The 20,013-nt window shown below is 34.5% G+C and overlaps 2 protein-coding genes across 2 annotated transcripts in view; one reads left to right on the plus strand and one right to left on the minus strand.

Annotated features, from left to right (window-relative positions):
- LOC136041746 (beta-TrCP-like) overlaps nt 1-5,997 on the plus strand; it is a 90,466-nt gene extending 84,469 nt beyond the window's left edge. Inside the window, exon 11 of the mRNA XM_065726500.1 lies at nt 5,011-5,997. Coding sequence (XP_065582572.1) covers nt 5,011-5,039 — 29 coding nt within the window. The 3' untranslated portion in view covers nt 5,040-5,997. The remainder of the gene's footprint in view (nt 1-5,010) is intronic.
- Nucleotides 5,998-15,074: 9,077 nt separating this feature from the next.
- LOC136041743 (zinc finger MYM-type protein 1-like) lies at nt 15,075-19,911 on the minus strand. The gene is made up of 2 exons (XM_065726496.1): nt 19,339-19,911; nt 15,075-17,614 (listed from the first exon to the last, which is right to left on the minus strand). Exons 1-2 carry the CDS (start codon nt 19,372-19,374, stop codon nt 15,266-15,268), a joined length of 2,385 nt encoding a protein of 794 aa, XP_065582568.1. The 5' UTR covers nt 19,375-19,911; the 3' UTR covers nt 15,075-15,265.
- Nucleotides 19,912-20,013: the final 102 nt, after the last annotated feature.

Here is a 20,013-nt window from a genome sequence, read left to right on the forward strand (position 1 = left end):
GTATTTTGCTTTAAAGACGATGAAATGGAATTATAATGTTGTAGCAATCTCGTTCTTAAATTCTGGTCAGTTTCTCAAGCCATATTATGGATGTCTTTTGGGAGGGGGGGGGCTAGAAATTTTCCCGTTACTTCAAAGGAAATGGCAATCAGTAGAATTTGTTTTTTTGGCTACTGCGCAAAATACGGTCATCATTATGTTTGAAAACCGCTAACTCTGTCTAGCTCTGAAGATTGATGATTCGTACTTCTGCTTTGGACTTCTGCCAACTTTCTCCCCTTTTTTCATCCTTGGTTTGTAGTTTTTTGCCATCTTTATAAATTACAATCAACAGTGTAATTTATAAAAGCAAAGGTCACAGATTGTCTGCATGGAAAATTTAAAGTTGACATTTAAGCAGAGATAGGTTCAAATCAGTTTCGTCCCTCAAATTTTTGTCACAATTTATCCTTTAGAAATTAATCCTGGAAAGTTTTTCTTGTCAAAGTAAAGAGCGCAGTTGAAACAGTAAATGAACAAAAAAGATTACTTTGCAGTTTTACATATCCATACATATCTGACATACGACACATATTCACACATATCCGTGATACAATACATATCCAAAAAACTGTTTCAAATAGTATTGCTCGTGATGTAGAATTCAGGAAAAACCATCGCTTTACTCAACACACAAAACCAACGCAACAAAACAGGACTAGGATCAGAAAAAGTCGTAAGCAGGTAGATGAAAATAAAAGACCTAATTTGTAAAGCTATCAACAGTCTTTTACCGGCCATCAAATTAATCAGTTTGCTATATAGTTTTAGTTCTCTAAAAAACCGAAGAAAGCTTAGTTTTCAGTAAAGCGCTAGTTTTTCAGAATTCTACTAATATAGGGATTAGTTTTTCAGGAAATGGTATTTCAGATTTATGTTGCATAAATCTGATAATATACATTTTGTATCTTTTTTTTTCTCACTGTCATCAGAAAAACTTAGTTTTTTATTTAATTAATTTTTGTTTCTGTAGGTTTAAAAAGTATTCACAATCGACTATAAAAAAGATCTTTGTCCAATTTAGACAAGGAAACTATAAAATTTAACATAATTTTTTATTAAAATAGGACATTTAATGTATGTTTTACTTCACATCTTTCCTAAACTTTCCATTTAAAAAATCTTGAAGTTTTTAGATAAAGAACCCGTGGGGTATATTATGTTTGGTATCTTTGAGGGTATGTAGGTAAATATTATATTATTTATGGATATGTCTGTAAAACGATGGAAGTTAAAGGAATTTAAGATGTATAGTCAAAATTGTTTATGGGATTTTGTTTTATTGTTATTGCAATTTTTCTGCCGCAATGTTGCAATAAATTTCGTTACTTTAGAAAAAATTTTGACTATAGATTTGCACATTGGGGGGGGGGGGTAAAGGATAGAGGGTCTGTATGCAAAATGTGTTGGGTGCAATTATCCTGCATATTATTAAGTAAAAAAAAAATTTTCTGACTTCAAACTGTCCGAATACTTTACCCCCCCCCCCCCCCTTATGTGCAAATATATAGCCCAAATTATATATTTTCCTTTGTTCTGTCACTTGACTTTGTCTTGTCACGCGCTCAGCTGAAAGAAACTAACCAAGAAACCGGTTTGTTCTTGAGTTTTACACAGTGTGAATTTGAGTAAGTGACGCATAATACACAACTACCAAAATTCCTTCCCCCTACGAAAATTAATAAAACAACACTTCAATGAAAACTCTCTAATTTTGAAAGCCTTATGTTCCACGGGGGGGGGGGGGGTATTTTCCGCGGGTGGGGGGAGAGGGGGGTAAATGTCTAGAACGAGTTCCAGTCACCCATCTTGAGCAATATAAAAAAAAAACTGCATGTGAAGCACTGAAGTGCTCCTTTTTCTACATTTTTTCTTTGCTACTAGTGGGGCACACCTATTTTAAAGAAGTTCGCCTTAACGAGAACCTGAGTTACCAAGGCCACAGATAACTTCAAAGAAGTCACATTATCAATTCTATCCACTACACTATCATGGCCAATTCGATTTTCTTTAGTTTATACTTTTTGCCATTCTCATTCACTCACAAAATAAGAGAAAAACCACTTTGTTGTGGTTTGTAAAAATTGGGGGCTCAAAGCTATTTGTCTCGGGTTTTAGATAATGAAAAATTATATAGTTGCCCTAGAATCTCATTCTCTGGCATTTTGGCCTTCTCTGGGAATTTTTTGGCACTAGATGGTAGATAACGCTACTGCTCTGGCTAGCGGAGAAGGGGTCTCAAAACCTCCTATCTATGGTTTAGATGATGAAGAAATATTTGGTTATTGTAGAATTTTCATTCTCCAAAAATTTACTTTGGTGGCACAAAATGGCAGAAAGTGTCGCTTTGCTATTGTACGATCTCTTTTTTTCGTAAAAAGGGCACTAGATAAGATTATTTAATTTCAAATGAATCCTCTCCCAATAGTCTACGACGACTGATTTGATAACTCCACTTCTGCAGAAAAAAGAAGATACATCAGTGCTTTCTATGCACAAAGGAGACTTTCCTTGTTGTTCAAGGTGGGGGGCTGCAATCCCTCGTTTGGGGGCCTTTGACTACAGTGATTCCAATGGTGCGGTTTTCATTTATATTTGATGCTATTTTGTGTGTTTTAGGGTCTTTTTTAACCTCCCATAAGTTTATTTTTGCACCAGCGTTTTACTATCAAGATTAATCGAAACAACAATTATCATTTCTTTATCAGCTACAAATAGGAAGTTTTTCTTATTGTGTTTTTAAACTTTTAATGTAATAGGCCGATCATAATGTTTCACTCTTTACTAGACTGTAGCTTTTGGTGTAACTGTGAAAGGGAGTAAAACTGAAAACAATGCTGTTTTTCACATACCCATGCCCAAGACTAGCTTGTAATCGTCTCCATTTTTAAAGTTTTTTCTTCATCCTTGAGTAATCTAATCATGTTAGGAAATGGGCTAAATTTAGGCATTGATGAAATTTCGTTGTGAATGGACCTTAGGCTGTCCTCAAAAGGGGGGTAAGCAAGGCATTATAGATTAGGAGGATCAAAGTGTGATCGAATATAGAATGCCTTACTGAACCTCCCTTCAAGTACAGTTTAAGGTCTATTCACAGTGAAATTTTATCAATCCCGAAATTAATCCTTTTCCAAAACCCTGATGCTAGTGATCAAACCAGTGATCGGTTTTCGGAACGGGGAGTGATAAAATTTTATTGTGAACGGGCCTTCAGCTGTTCCCAAAAGAGCAAAGATTGTAGATCAAGACAAATCCACTGCGCCATTACATGAACTATCTATTATTTACTTTTGTTTGCAATATTTCCTCTACCTGGATAAGGTTTGGGTATTAGCCAATTAGAAAATTATGTGAAAGATTCTGATTGGTTCGGCCGTCCTGTAGTGGCGCAGTGGTTTTGATCTCAGGTTGGTAACACGGGACCCAGAGCTTGAACCTAGCTAGCAACACGCTATAGGGTTGGGGATTTGATTCCCGTGACGATAGTATGTGATAGTGTCTCTATATTAATACAAACAAGAAGCTGAAGATTGGCTCGGCCTTAACCAAGTTCAAATCGCCTGAACTTCAGTATTGGCTCGATGCAGCTCTGGAAATGAGCTAAATCTACTGAATTTGGTTTAAACTAATTTTTGAAATTAGCGCTAGCTGAAAACCCCGAAAATAGTAAAAAATCTCATTATGAATGGGCTTTAGAAGGAGAAAAAAAGAATAGCCCTATATTTGCACATACCCGAGAATTTTTTTTTGTCTTTTGTCTTCTTTTTCGTCTGAGAGAGGGGTTTCTATAGCTCCTGCTAGCATTGGCCCAAAGGCTAGTTTATTAATTCCTTCCTAATGATTTAAGCATTTTTCACTCTGTATTTTTGTTCAAAATAAATCAATAAGAATCTTGGACCATTTTTTAAAACACCCTAGGAAGACAGAAGAATTTTATGAAACTGAAATATCTTTTTCATTTCTTGATATTCTTGATTTACAACAAAATTTTCACCTTAATTTGGGTCTATGGTTTTTAAAATCCAACGTAGAGATGTGTTTTTAATAGTATAAAACTTTTGGTGAAAGTAAGCTGAGCGATTTATGAAAACCTAGGAATAGGTTTCCTTTCCCGTTTCTTAAAAATGAGAGGTCACGACTAAGTTTAAGATACCAACGTCCCCAGATTACGAATAAATATAAGTAAATTGGTGTAATAAGTCAATCACCATCACTCGATGCATATAAAAGATCGTGAAATATATTCCACCTCCATTAGTGGGGATTGAATGTATTATCGATTTATTTATAATTTGTTTTAGACTCACAATCTCGTCATGAAAGGAGAATTTGGTGAATAGAGAAAACAAAGGCGTATACAGATCTTGTTTTGTAGCTAAGGATATTACATTACTCGGAACCAAGGTCGTATCCACGGGGAGGGAGTTTGCCCCCCCCCCCATTGAAATGTTTGTCCGACTCGTAAAAAACGTAACAGAAGTGAATATAAACGAATTTTTATGCGTTTTGCAATTTTTTGGTACCCCCCCCCCCAAAAAAAAGCTTTTTTAACTCATTTTTATCTCTGTGAGTCGATGTTTTTTCTCTGTGCCCAGTTGAATTGTAATTCCTTTTCTTTATCGTTAAAGGTTACATAACGAGTTGCCTCTGTGTCTCCTTTGTATAAAATTTATGCATAGCGTTTTTGTTTAATAAAGTCAAGTTCAAGTTTGTAAAAGTATTTTCTTGGACATTAATTTCTATTTCAGGGGGGGGGGGGGGTATTTGCACCCCCCCCCCCCTATATTTTTGGGGTATTTTGGTGATACTTTTGTTTGGTATTGTCATTTAACAAATCCCTCTTTTTGGCTCAATGATTGAAAAAATTCAAAAAAAACTACCCCCTCCCTTTCATGTATGTACGCCACTGTTTAGTTTCTGTCTTTTTTCTTTCTTCGCCTGTAACATTAAAACGTAATTTATCATTTACAGCCTATGAAGGTCACAGATTATCAGCGTAGAGGTTTGAGGTTGACGTCTATGTGGAGGCAGTTTCATTTCAGTTCCAAAAATTCACTGCTGCTCTTTTTTACTTTTTTTTCATGTGATAAACCAGTCATGGCGTATGATGCAGTGTTTTTAATGGCGTTTCAACGATGTTGGGTTTGAAAGTGTCTAGATTGAATCTATTGTTAGCAATGAATGTTTGCTTGATATCTTTTCTCTAGTGAAATTTTGATTTTATGTTCAGAAACTTTGAAAGAAAAAAACAAGACATTTTTTATTGTTATCATTGTCTCTTTTAAGTATTTTTTGTCGTAAATTGTAATTCTCTGTAAACTTTGAGCTTTTGTTAACTTACTTGCAAAAACAGATTGTACACAATGTAAATTGTTGGATGAATAAAAAATATTAGGGGAGCGGGTGTTGAACCAACGCTATGAGAGTCCCAGGAAATATCTAAGTATGCCGATGTCTTTTCTGAATCATATTTTCACCAACAATTTTGCCAAAAATTTAGCCTCGGGAGACTTGGTTTGGACTAAGTTGGTAGGGTGGATCCCCCCCCTTGGGGTCCCATATGCTCCTTATAGATACGACCATATTTGTGTTGAATCTTTGGGTAAAAAAAAAATGTATAATGAGATTCAATGCTGAAAAGGTGAATTTCTGCTGCCATTCATGAAATGTCTAATCCTCTTGTTTTGTTCTTATTTGATGAAACATAGGTTATTCCTGTTTTGCTCCAATTGTTTTATCCCCGATGTCATTGGAGATTACGAATTGAAAATTTTTCGCATAATTGGTTTTTTAATATATTTTTAGTTAACTGTTATTTTCTAAATATACTAAGTTTTGACATAGGTACTTAATTAGTTTTATTGTTCTATTTGTATTTCAATGAAGGAAATTCGTAAAGCCGCTAAGTTTTACTTGAATCGTAAGAAAGTATGTGAAATTTCTATTTTTTTTTTTTTTTCTCTTCGAAAAAAGTCGAAAAAGTATTTTTTTTTATAAATAGCTATGTAACAAATATTATATAAAAAATAAATAGACTATAATCTGAAAATATTGAATTGTCGTGCTTATTTGACTAAAGCCTAAAAACACGGGACAATTCCGTTTTATTTTATTTCTTTTCAGAAATAAAGCTCAAAAATGCCGAAAATAAGCATTTTCTCCAATAAAGTGGACTTAAAAAGAGACATCTTTGCTAATTTCAAATTGTGGGGAGTAGAAATTCAACTTCCATTAAGTAAGGATTGTACGAGATAAATGTACTATTAATCCAGGTGTAACTGTGGGGGGGGGGGGATCCGTGTATTGCTAAAATTTTCAGTTCCTTTTAGACGAGGTTGTAATAAAAAGAATTCTTGTATTTGTTTTTCATTTGTTTAGAAAAGGTTATTTGGCTTACTGTTAAAGTTAAGAGTAGTCGTGTCTGGGTAGCAAAAAATGTTGTGTGACAAAAGACTTGCTTTGCTAGAAAAAGCTTGAAACCGAAAAAAAACTAATGCTAAATATGGGATCTATTTTCTTCATGAAAAAATTGAAAAATTTGTGAAATGCAACTTTGGCGCCAGAAATTCACGTCATTGTTTATATTTTTCAATAAGGTAAATTTTAAAGAGTATATCAATTCTGCTCTATCCTGTGAAAATAAGTTTTATATATATATATATATATATATAAAGAATATAAAATATAAAAAGAATATAATATATATATATATATATATATATATATATATATATATATATATATATACATTCTTCTTAAATAAGTGAAAAAGTGGGGGCTTATATTTGAACCATCTTCTTTATTAAATTCTTATTCGAAGCCTGAGCTGTAGTTTGGGGCTTGTGATGATAATAGCTAAACCTACCATTTTTTCTATCCTGTTTTTTCATGGATAAGCGTATCAAACAGGTATGAGTGACCTTAGTTGTGACTAATTGTAACTTTGTCATAGAACTGATTACTCGGCTGAAATTTTGATATCACCGATTGATGAAGATTTTCTTTATTGGAAATTTTTGGCTTCTGAAAACAAAAAACTTTTAATTGTTTTGGAAAGCTTTCTTATGCTTATTTTTATAATAAACTAAAACTTATCAGAATTTTTCCAGTACCTTATTGTGTATTATTAAAAAAAGTAAATTTATCTAAAACACTGGGAATTCTGCCAATAAAAAAAAAACCTGGCTACACTCTTTAACTTTTCTCAAATCTTCTGAATTTTTTCTAGTAAAACCTTTGAAAGGGCATTTTGCAAAAACTATGGATACGAAAAAATTCTAAAAAGCTTTGAAACTAATACAAGCCTGCGATAAAATACTTCGGTCATCGTAGTTCTTTTAACAGTGTAATTTCTACCAAGTTTGAACTTGCAATTGCAAAAATGAAACAATAAATATCGATAAAGCTAGGATCAGTTCATAAATGTTAGAAAGTGTTTCATTGCTTTAATCGTTGGTATCTGTATTTAATGTAACTCTAGTAAGTCTAGTTTCTAATTTTTTGGGATGTTTCGCACATAGGTTTATTACCTCAAACAGATCAGCATAAAGAAAAGAATTGCAATAAACGATCTATGACGTTTTCATTTATAATAGACAGTAGGCAGTATTGTGCCAAGGCGAGCACTTTACACTTTTTCTTCCGTGCATAAGCAACAAGTAGAGCAATTGGGATTTCTTTTTTTTTATGTGAGACAATGGAACGCAGCTTTAAATGAATATTTCGACCCAATATCCAAGGACTGTCCTCAGTAAAACAAATGAAGAAAAAACGAATCAGTGACGGTTCTGGCTTCTCTTGTGGCCGAGGCAAAATCTTGGCTAGCCCCGCCCCCCTGTCTCCCTGAAAACCTTCAGGCCAAATTTTATTTATTAACAGAAATCCATTTATTTAAATCTTTCTTTTTTAGTTTAGCTTATATTTGCTGCCAACTGCGCCCTCTACTTCAATAAAAGTAAAATTTAAAAAAATTACAAAATGATTATAACTGTTAGATTATTCATTTGAAATATTTCGCTCCTAGGATAAGTGCCCCTCTGTCCTCTCCCCTAAAACCACCTTTTAAACATATAGAACCCGTTAGTAATCGCTATGTCGTCTATTCTGTTTTAATACGTCTTTGATTTGTTAGTATAAATTGTAAGTGCGAAGATGTAAACACATATATATTTTTCTTTGTGCGTTTTCGAATTTGTTTGGCTATTGAAATTGAGTTACGAGGTTTCGCATTTCCCGGCTCATTACTTAATGAGTCAAATAATCTCAAATCGAAATTTAGTGCTTAGTTATGTATTGTGTTAAGCGACTAGAATTATATTTCTTTTGTCTAAAATTGATTTGCGATTTTTTTTTTTTTTAAGGAAACATATTAGGTATTAGATGTTTATTTAGTTGTTGTTTTGAATTGATTCCTTTTAAATGGTTTTTCGGATTGACCTAAAATACAGTGTTTGCATAATTCGAGTAACTCAGTAGCCAAATCAGTAAACTTCATTAAAAAAACAACTTCATAAATAGCTGTATTAAATGAAATATATTAGGCACTAGATATTTGTTTACTTCGCTATTCAGAATTGAATCATTGTGAATGGCTTTCAGATGGAAATTCCGTTTTCGCACAATTGGAGTGGTTTAGTAGCCAAATCAGTTAAATTCATGAATAGCAACTTCATAAGAAGCTTCATTTTAGATATTTGTTTACTCGCTATTTAGAATTGATTCATTTTGAATGGCTTTTGGATTGAACTGAATTACAGTGGTTGTACGATTGGAGTGACTCCGTGGCCAAATCAGTCAAGTCCATCAAATAAAAGGTCTAAAGCCGAACTGGCCAGCTATGACAAAAAAAAAACAAACAAAGAAATGAATATAAGGACAACAAACGGGTCTATGGCCAGTAAATGAAAACGAAGAGAAACAAAAAATCAAATGATATTTTGCCTGTATGCAACAAGGTGTCTTCAGCGTAAAAAAAAAAAAAAAAAAACAACAGCAAACAAACAAACTAGAAAAGTTTCAGGCAGGTTGACGAAGAATTTAAAATTGACATAGAACCATTGGATTGCCTGGAATGAGAGGTAAACAAGGCGCATATTAGGTATTATGTGTTTGTTTAGTTGGTATTTTAAATTGATTCGTTTTAAATGGCTTTTCGGATTCACCTGAAATACAGTGTTTACATAATTCGAGTGGCTCAGTAGCCATGTACTCAGTAAACAAGGCATGCCTATCTGTGATCTTAGGCAGGTTGAACCAAGAATTTAGAATTGACACAGGACCGTTAATTTGCGTGGAATGACAGGCAAATAAGCGTCTAAAGTCAATATATATATATATATATATATATATATGCAACATAGACTAATATAAAATATATAATATACAGTAATTTACAATTGGCAGCTATCTTCATGAAACCACAAAAGTAATTGGATTAAAAGTTTAAAATAGCAAATGATCTAGAATATATTATTGCGACATAATTTGTAATATGTAAAGCTTTTGATGCTGCTAGTAGTTTATGCTTGTTACTTGAACTAATCCCTTGGACATTTGCAAGACTTTATTTTTGAATATGGGTTCATTTTTTAAAACAATATCACAAATAGGATCACTGTTTATATTACCAAAATCTCTATTAATTGATAAACATGCGAAAATATGTTTTTTTTTTTTCTAATGCTTCAGCTCATTGAGTGAAACCTTTATCATTGGAAATGGCTGCTGCTTCCTCGAACTGTATAAATGGTCCGGATTATAAAAGATATGTTCTGCTAAAGCTGAAGTAAAACTTTCTGGATAGGGCGTAATATTTTTTTTATTAATTTTTTTGTTCCCCTTTGTTTTCATTTACTGGCCATAGACCCGTTTGTCGTCTTCACATTCATTTCTTCCTTTTGTAAGTGCATCAAAAAGGAATTTCATAAGAAGCTGCACTTAAAGAAATATGTAAGGTATTAGATGTTTGTTTACTTGCTATTATGCTTGATTAATTTGAATGATTTTTGGATGGAACTGAAGTACAATGGTTGCACAATTCGAGTAGCTTAACGGCCAAATTCATCAAAAGCAACTTCATAAGAAGCTTCACTTAAAGAAACATGTAAGGTATTAGATGTTTGTTTACTTGCTATTTTACTTGATTAATTTGAATGACTTTTGGATGGACCTGAAGTATAATGGTTGCACAATTTGAGTAGCTTAACGGCCAAATTCATCAAAAGCGACTTCATAAGAAGCTTCACTTAAAGAAATATGTAAGGTATTAGATGTTTGTTTACTTGCTATTTTACTTGATTAATTTGAATGACTTTTGGATGGACCTGAATTACAATGGTTGCACAATTCGAGTAGCTTAATGGCCAAGTTAATCAAATTCATCAAAAGCAACTTCATAAGAAGCGTCATTAAAGGGTATATGTTAGCCATTAGATACTTGTTTCATCCCTATCTGGTGTTGGTTGCACAATGGTTGCACAATTCGAGTAGCTTAACGGCCAAATTCATCAAAAGCAACTTCATAAGAAGCTTCACTTAAAGAAACATGTAAGGTATTAGATGTTTGTTTACTTGCTATTTTACTTGATTAATTTGAATGACTTTTGGATGGACCTGAAGTATAAAGGTTGCACAATTTGAGTAGCTTAACGGCCAAATTCATCAAAAGCAACTTCATAAGAAACTTCACTTAAAGAAATATGTAAGGTATTAGATGTTTGTTTACTTGCTATTTTACTTGATTAATTTGAATGACTTTTGGATGGACCTGAAGTACAATGGTTGCACAATTCGAGTAGTTTAATGGCCAAATTAATCAAATCTATCAAAAGCAACTTCATAAGAAGCTTCACTTAAAGAAATATGTAAGGTATTAGATGTTTGTTTACTTGCTATTTTACTTGATTAATTTGGATGACTTTTGGATGGACCTGAATTACAATGGTTGCACAATTCGAGTAGCTTAATGGCCAAATTAATCAAATTCATCAAAAGTAACTTCATAAGAAGCGTCATTAAAGGGTATATGTTAGCCATTAGATACTTGTTTCATCCCTATCTGGTGTTGATTCGTTTTGAACAGCTTCCGGATGGCCCTGAAATACAAAGGTTGCAAATTCGAGCGTCGAAATGATCATTCGAAGATTCGACTAAGATAGCCACTAAGAGATCAGTCAATTTAAAAAAAAACAACCTCGTAAATAACTCCATCAAAAGAAATATATTAGGCATTGTATATCTATTTACTTGATATCTTAAACTGATTTATTTTGAATGGCTTCTTCCGGAATCACATGAAACACAATGGCTGCGCTGTTTAAGTGGCTCAGAGGCCGAATCCGTCAACTTCATTATAAAACAACAGTTCATATTTTTCAAATATCATGGGTGTATAGAAATGCAAGAAAATGTTTCGCAATGGCTAAAAATAAAAGATGTCTATTTGATGTGTTAACTCACAATGTAATGTTTTTTGTTTTTTTTTTCTGAAAATGAAAATTGATCATGGTAACAAATTTCTAATAAGAACTTATTAATTTTATGGACAAGTAAAAATTTACAGTTTTGCTAATTTAAATTTTATACCAAGTATCACCCAAGCTAGTGATTTTTTTTTTTTTTGAAGGTATTTTGAATTTTATCGTAATGAGCTGTCTAGGCATACGAGTGAGGTATTAGTAAGATATGCTATTTGTGATTGGCGATGTACTATGTTATATTATGCGAGATAATAGGCATTAGTGAGATATGGACGAGGTATTCGACAGAAGCGAGGCTCCAGCATTGCTATTGGGGGGTGGGGGCAAGAGGGGGTCCGGGCCTGGAGTGTCCTTTAGGGCAAAGGGATGTTGAAACATTTGTGAAAAACACAAGCCTAAATGTGTATCCAATATGTCTGAAAACCATTTAGGAAATCATTTTATAATGGCTACTGGACAGACAATGAGAAAAAAAAGTAGAAGTGGCATGTGTCTAACAGAACTATGTACTGGTACTCATCTTTTACGAAAATTATCAGCAATGAGCTGCTGCAGACGATAGTAGTATAGTGTCAACATGCTTTTTGGCGGGCGAAGGTGAATGTCTTGTACTCTGCTTTTTTCAGCCAGCTGCACCAACAATATGCGGTACCTAACCCCTCTCCACCTCTTCGACCCCCATGCCCAGCAAGGATGGTCTATCTCGTAGTTGAACTAAGCGCTATTCTAATAGTCCTGTGTATCGCGCTGTTCAGTTGAAGGTAATTTTGAATGAATTTCGACTCTGTAAGATTAGATTTGCTGTGCTAAACTTTTAATATATGCGATTTATTGAAATATTATTTACTATTTTCTATTAAACTGACTTGGTAGTGGGTTTGCTGATTTGTATTAATGAATAACATTGAAATCAGCGGGCCACATTAAGCAAGGGTAAAAACACAGGATAAGTTAAACTGTTATTACGGATTCTTTAATAAAGAATGTCCAGAAAATCTGAACAAATTCTTGGCAGCATTGCGACAGAAATCGTATATTATTTAAAGTAAACGAAATCTAGAAAAATGACAAAAAATTTATTTTCTGTAAATCTGGGTATGAAGGTGGTACATTTCCGGAGAGGGTAGTGAACAACTCCCTTCACCAAACGAAGCTCGGTCTCCTAATGCTGCATGTTAAAACTGGTAACAATAGAAAGAGAGTGTGGGTTGGTACCGTTTACGTATATATATATATATATATATATATATATATATATATATATATATATATATATATATATATATATATATATATATATATATATATATATATATATATATATATATATATATATATAAATAAATATATATATATATATATATTTAATTCTTTTATATATTCTATAATTTTTTTAAGTTTTTTTTAGTTAGTTTTTTTATATATTGTAACGGACTTGACGATGAAGATAGTGTAACGGACAAACGGGGACTACATTTTTATATATATAGATATATACATATATATATATATATATATATATATATATATATATATATATATATATATATATATATATATATAGTTTTTTTCCTTTTTAGTTTTCTTTTATTTTTTTTTCATTTTCTTTTATAGAAAATATTTTTTAATTCTTTTAAGTTTTTTTTTTAGTTAGTTTTTTTATATATTGTAACGGACTTTGAGTTAGTATGTAAATCCAAAACGTGAGGAATAAGACGTTATCTGTGCTTATATGGCGTTTCAATTACAATTAAGAGAACTTCGAGCTATATTTGAGTTTCAATTAAAATATTGTAAGTAAACATCAAAGCAATTAAATGATTCCTGGAGCAGATCCCCCTCCTTAAAAACTTCCATGACCAAACTACGACTAATTTGACCTATCTAGCTATAGTATGAATATTATTATAATGTCTTAATTTCTTTTTCTTCAATTATTCCGTTTCTGTCCTATTTGTAGACTGTGATAGTTTATTTATATACACTTATGAAAGTTATAAAACAAGAAAATCTAATCTTGAACTGATAAATTTTAGGAAGCATCACAACCTTGAATATCAGGGTTACAAATTTGACCTGAGCAAATGTGGCGAAACAGGTAGTATTGTACATTTTCGTTGGTCATTAATTAGGCTTACCTATTTACTTGATGATAAGATTTCAAAGGCGTTATATTTTCACAAATATTAATATTGAACATATTAGGAAGTGTAATGGATTTTCTATGTTATCTATATTATAAACGAGTATGAATTAATTAAAACAAATTATCAGCTCTGAGAAGAGCGCAAAGTTGAAATTTAAAACGAGCAACAGTTTTAAAGTTAGTAAATAATTTATAGTATTTTCTCGAAATTATTGGGTGTAATGGATTAATGGATAATGGAAGTGCAATGGATTTTCTATATTATCTATATTATAAACGAGTATCAATTAATTAAAACAAATTATCAGCGCTGAGAAAAGCGCAAAGTTGAAATTTAAAACGAGCAACAGTTTTAAAGTTAGTAAATAATTTATAGTCTTTTCTCTAAATTATTGGGGGAAGTACCCCCCCCCCCAAACGACGCCACTGCTATTCAGTATCGTATTAATGAATGTATCTCTTAATCTTTTGATAACTCACAAATTATAAACTTTGCTGTCCTGTGGTTTGTAATTCTATAATCCAGTTTAATGAACTCCTTTGTTCCCCTGATAATTCTGAATCTTGTTTCAAGAATCTGTATTGTCTGTGAAAAACACATAAAATATGATAGTACATTGCATGTAAATAAGCTGCTAGTGGCCTTACATGTTTTTTTTCTATTGGGGACTTCAAAGAACTATTTAACAAAAACTTCAACTTAGTATTGGAAATTTACTTCTACTGCTTGTAAATTTTTTAAATAAAAGATACCCAAAATGCCTTCATTGAGCATTCATTACTAAAATCAGATAATGAAAAAAACGGCATTTTGATTTAAAATTTCGAACAGAGGTGATGCTGACCATGTAGAAGGTACCTAAAGAACACAGTTGCTACATCTCTGTAGCAACCAAATCGACTCATGAAAAGAAAAGGAAACAAGTTCAAATATAAAATAAATTGCTGGTAGCATTTGGGAAAAAAGTATCTTTTTTATTGTTCATGGGTTTCAGTGTGGATCAGGTGTGCGGATTCAAATGTATTTTAGTGGAGAGGTGCTCATATAGGCTTCTAAAAATGAAATTTAATCAGTAATAGCCCCAATTATTTTGATATTTTGGGTGTGAAACAAATTTTATTAATTTCCTTGTAGGAGCACATCTTCAATAAGAAAAGTGTCTACATGTACTAGCCTACAAGGTAGGCTCAGTCTGTGTTATCAGGCAGGCACTTGTGACGCCATCTTTTCCTTTTTTCATCGCCTTTTTCATTCATCGCTTTTTTTTCGCCATCTTTTTCATTTGTCCATCTTTTCCTATATTTTTGAAGGTATCATGTTTTTTTGTATATTATAGGTAATTATTTGGTTTAAAAAAATATTTTCCTAACTTAGTAATTGAGGTAAATGAGCACTTGAACACAGTGGCGCCATTTCAGAAAACCTTAGGGGGGGGCCAAAAATCGATTTTGGGCCCCCATCCAGCCTTAAAAATTTTAAAATTTTCGAACATGCCTTTAGGTACCGTACTACCTTTGGGGTTCATATTTTGCAGCTTATTTAGGGACCAAAAACAGTACCAAAATAGAACATTTACTGTATAAATCAGAAACTTACGTACAGTTACTTCAGCAATGGATATCTCCTTTGCTTCATTTTTGCGAAGTCGTCGACAAGCTTCTCAAAATTGAGCTCCTTCACTGCAGCTTTCTCAGAGAATATAAGCAGCAAATGCGAAAGCCGCTCGTTTTCCATCGTTGTCCGGAGGTAGTCCTTCACAAAGGTCAACACAGAGAAAAAACGTTCATTTGAGCACGTTGTGAGCGGGAGTGTGAGGACTACCCTGACGACCTTAAGAAGCTCAGAATAAGCTTCTTTCAATCCTCCGAGTTGTTCGAAGACATCTAAAGCATTTGCCGGTTTCTGTAGAAGCTGCGACACAAATGCACGAGCTATTAAAGCTTGACACTTCAGCTGCATAGTATCGATTCCCGCCTGATCGAAGTATGTCGCGATCACAAAAAGTAAATCTGAGTCCATAAAATCTGTGGATTTGGGGTTAAGGCAACGTGTGGCTTCTAGCACTGGCAGTTGGACAGAAAAACGCTCTTCAAACTCATTTAACACTCTGTCCAAAACCTCGTAGAACTCTCTCCGCATTTTGTCTTCCGTTGTTGTGCTTTCGGAGTCAATGTTGTGCTTTCCAATTGTTGTTGTCGTCAAATAGTCTCTTAGTCTTCCGGATATCTTCTGAACTCGTTTTGATTTAACAGGTATGGCTGAAGAGAGAGCACTTGTTTCCGACAGATCAGCTCCGACATTAATGGCCATCTCTTTAGACTTGCCGTATAGGACACGAAAATACTCGTCATCACGCATTTTCCTCAGTTCGTTCTTTGTTGCACTGATCAAAGTGCAAGCTTCTGAGATGACCAGATCTGCTGCCTGTAGTTGTTCAGAAAGAGGGTTTATCACTGCAAGAACTTCGTGAATGACATGCAAACTGAATATGAAGGGAAACGACTCTAGCTGGTTCTTAAGGCCCGTAGCTTCTGCCGCTGCCTCCCTGTCAGAAGATTCTTGAACTACTGACAGAACTGCGAGTATGCAGTCATATCTAACCAGGATCTTAGCCACTGATCTATACCAGTAAGACCAACGTGTCACTACTGTCCTTTCAAGCGTTAGCACAGGCACATTGGCAGTTTTCTGGGCTTCGACGAACAACTGGTATCGAGTGTTGCTGTTGGAGACGAAACTGTAAACTGTTTGCAAAACTGAAAATACTGATGAAATTCTTTGTATTTTCTGCATACAATCGCCAATGACAAGGTTAAGTCTATGGGAATGACAGTGTGTGTACACCGCTTGTGGTGCTTTTTCCCGGAGACGGGCCTGTACTCCTGAAAAGTGTCCGCTCATTACACTGGCCCCGTCATAGCACTGTCCAACACACTTTGACCAGTCAAGGCCGATACCCTTTATTTCGTTGTAAATGAAGTCGGCCAAACTCTCAGCGTCAACCTTGCGCATGTGGTAGCAACCTATGGCCCTTTCTTTGATTTTCAGGTCATGAACATAGCGCACTAAGATCGCGAGTTGTTCCTTTTTCGAGAGGTCTTTTGTCTCGTCAACAAGAACGGCAAAATATTTTGCTTCTCTGACTTCTTTCGCGATAGAACTTTTGATTTCATTTCCTATGACCTCAATGTAGTCGTTTTGGTACTCGTGTGACATGTAATGGCCATAGGCCTTACGAGAGTTTTTCATCAAGTCAGGGTTGATTTCTGTTAAAAGATGTACTGTCTCTACGAAATTCCCTTGATTGGCACTAGACTCCCCTTCATCATGGCCACGAAACGCAAGACCTTGCCGTCCAAGTAATGCTGTAGTTTTTAGTAGAGCTTTTACGTACTGTCTATTCTCTAGTATTTCTTTTTCGCGTTCTTTGGAGAGGCATGACGCAACAGATTCGGCCGCCTCCGTCTCAATAGCTTTAAACTGAGTCAAAGAAATGGTACATGCTTTGTGTCGGTCGCTGTTTTCGTGCTGCCGTATCAGTTCAGAAATGTCTTTCCACTTTCTAAATCCTATATCAATGAATGCTCTAGCTCCATACCTTTCGCCTGATCTTAGCGAGGATCCACTGAAATGTCGGCAATTGAAACAGAACACCGAGTCCTGTTCTTTCGAATATTCGAGCCATGGGTATTTCAAGAAATAGGAGCTGTTAAATTTTCGTTTGCGATTCCCGATGGTAGTGGCGGGATAGTCAGTCAAAACTGGTTGGCAGGGGTTATCATACGGGTTCACGGACAAATCGGTGCTGATCGTTCTGGAAGCCATTTCCTCCGTTTGTGGTTCGCGCAGGTTTGTCTCCTCAGAAATGAGTCTCACGTCCAGGGTCTGCTCGTTTCTCGGTAAAACCTCGGTTGCCGATGGGTTGTCCCTTGACGTCCCAGCATCACTATCCTACAGAGTAATCAAGTTTTAATTAAAAACAAATTAAAAGTGATGTCCCAGTTACTTCTTTTACCAGGACGTGAATTGTACATAATTAACATAGAAAACAACACAAAATTTAGAGCAAGCAACAACAAAAAACATAATCAATTCAACTACGAAGCTATAATCAATTAGTTCGTGGTAACGAACTTCAAGTAAAAAAGCGACACGGCTCAATAGTAACCGAAACTCTAAAACACGGAATTTTGATACCTATAGATGCATCAAAAGAATCAGATTTGTACGCTAATTTCAAATATATAAGTTGTATCAAATTTAGTTTTACCCATCAAAAGTTACGAGCCTGAGAAAATTTGTCTTATGTCCGAAAAAAGGGGAAAACACCCCCCCCCCTGAAAGTAATATAACCTTAACAAAAATATCACCATTTAATTCAGCGCATCACTGAACTTTACTGCAGGAGTTTCAAGCTCCTATCTGCTAAAATGACGAATTTTGGATTTTCTTGCCAGAAGAAAGATCAAGGACGCGTGTTATTTTTTTTCCAGGGGTGATCGTATTGACCCAGTTGTCCTAGAATATCGCAAGAGGGCTCATTCAAAGGTAAATTAAAAGTTCTAGTGCCCTTTTTCAAATGAAAAAAATTTGGAGAGCAACTAGGCCCCATCCCACCCTCTTTTTACCCTAAGTCACCTGATCAAAATTTTGAAACAGCCATTTTGTTTAATATATTTAAAAATTTAATAAATATGTCTTTAAAGATGCCTTAATTGTCCAAAGTCTCTGGGGGAAGGTGTTCAATTTGTGGACTTTGCCCTTTTTTATAAATAGTTTTTTTTATAAATAGTATAGGTAATTGCGAAGTATACAAACATTTTCAGTTTTTTTCTGGTGGGGGGGCAGCTCGAGCAGAGGAGGTTATGTAGGAGGATCTTTCCATGGAGAAACTTTTCATAGGGGAGCTGAATTTTCGATCAAGGGGGCACTGGATTTCCAAGCATTATTAAAAAAAGAATAAGAAATTAAATGAAAAAAAAGTTTCTTCAACTCAAAGTAAGGAGCAGGATTGAAACTTAAAACGAAAAGAAATTATTACATATGAGAAGGTTCACCCTTTCGTCAATACCTCGCTCTTTACGCTAATTTTTTTTTTTAGTACAAAATTCCTATACAAAATTTCTTTATATATCTTGCTTTCTATTTACTGGCTCAATTTCACGCTTGGAAGTGTTAAGGGTAATTGTCCCAGTAAATTTTAACCAGGATTGTATTGTTCAGAGGATGTTTCCAAGGGGGATTTCTCCGTGGAGGTGAAGCCAGACTTCCTGGCTTTATTTAAAAAATGATCAGAAATTAAATAGAAAAACAGTTTTTCAACTGAAATTAAGGAGCATTATTAAAACTTAAAAATAACAAGAATTATTACATATACGAGGGGGGTTGCCTCCTCCTCAACACTGCGCTCTTTATCCTAAAGTTTAAATTTTGTCCCAATTCTTTAAAAATGACTCCTCAAACACAAAGGGCGTTTTATTAAAACAGTAAGTAACTTTTTTACAAATGCTGAAAAACTTTAGCATGAAGAGAATGGTGTAGAGGAGGGGGAAGACCCCCTCCTCTATGGGGGCACTGTGGGGGACTTGGGGTGGATCCGGATTTCTGGCAATTCCGCGAGATCGGTACTTCCTGACGCAATAGGACAAAATTTAAAATGTGGTAGATTTACTTACAGTCGGTTTGAAAAACGAAGCCAATCGTCGTTGCATCTTTATTTCTTCTTCTTTCCTTTGGGCTTTTATTTTCCTTTTTTTTTGCACCACTCGCACCGGATGAACTCATGTTTCAATAATCCGATTTGAACTTGAACACAACTTAACACTGTTTCACGGTTCTTTATTTGATGAAGGGTAACGAGAAACTAAATACAAACCCTGGTCTGGATACCCAATTTCCAGATTGTTTTTCCAGAAATTTCCAGATGTTAGCCTACACATAAATGTGCCGACTGACGGGATTCATTAATCACTGGAGAGACTTCAATGTCACAGAAGCACCCGAGCCCAGGAAGGACTTTACTTTACAAACCCCTGCCAAAAGGGTGACCATAAATTAATTAGAGAGAACGGCAAAAACAGGATACTTTCTTGAAATGCAATAATCGTCGAGTATCTTGAATTTGCTATTTAGTAATAATTCACAGTAGAAATACGGTAAAAAAAAAAGAGAAAAAAGTAGAACAAGGACGAATAAACAAAGAATTACGTGGTTGAAATTGGGCCCCTCCAGAAATCAGGGGGGGGCCATGGCCCCCCCTGCCCCCCCCCCCCAAATGGCGCCACTGCTTGAACAAGGTCCTACTCATCCATCCAATAACCTAAGACAAAACAGTATAACCAATCCATAAG

This window comes from Artemia franciscana, unplaced genomic scaffold (genome assembly GCF_032884065.1).
Source record: "Artemia franciscana unplaced genomic scaffold, ASM3288406v1 PGA_scaffold_36, whole genome shotgun sequence".
NCBI lineage: Eukaryota > Metazoa > Arthropoda > Branchiopoda > Anostraca > Artemiidae > Artemia > Artemia franciscana.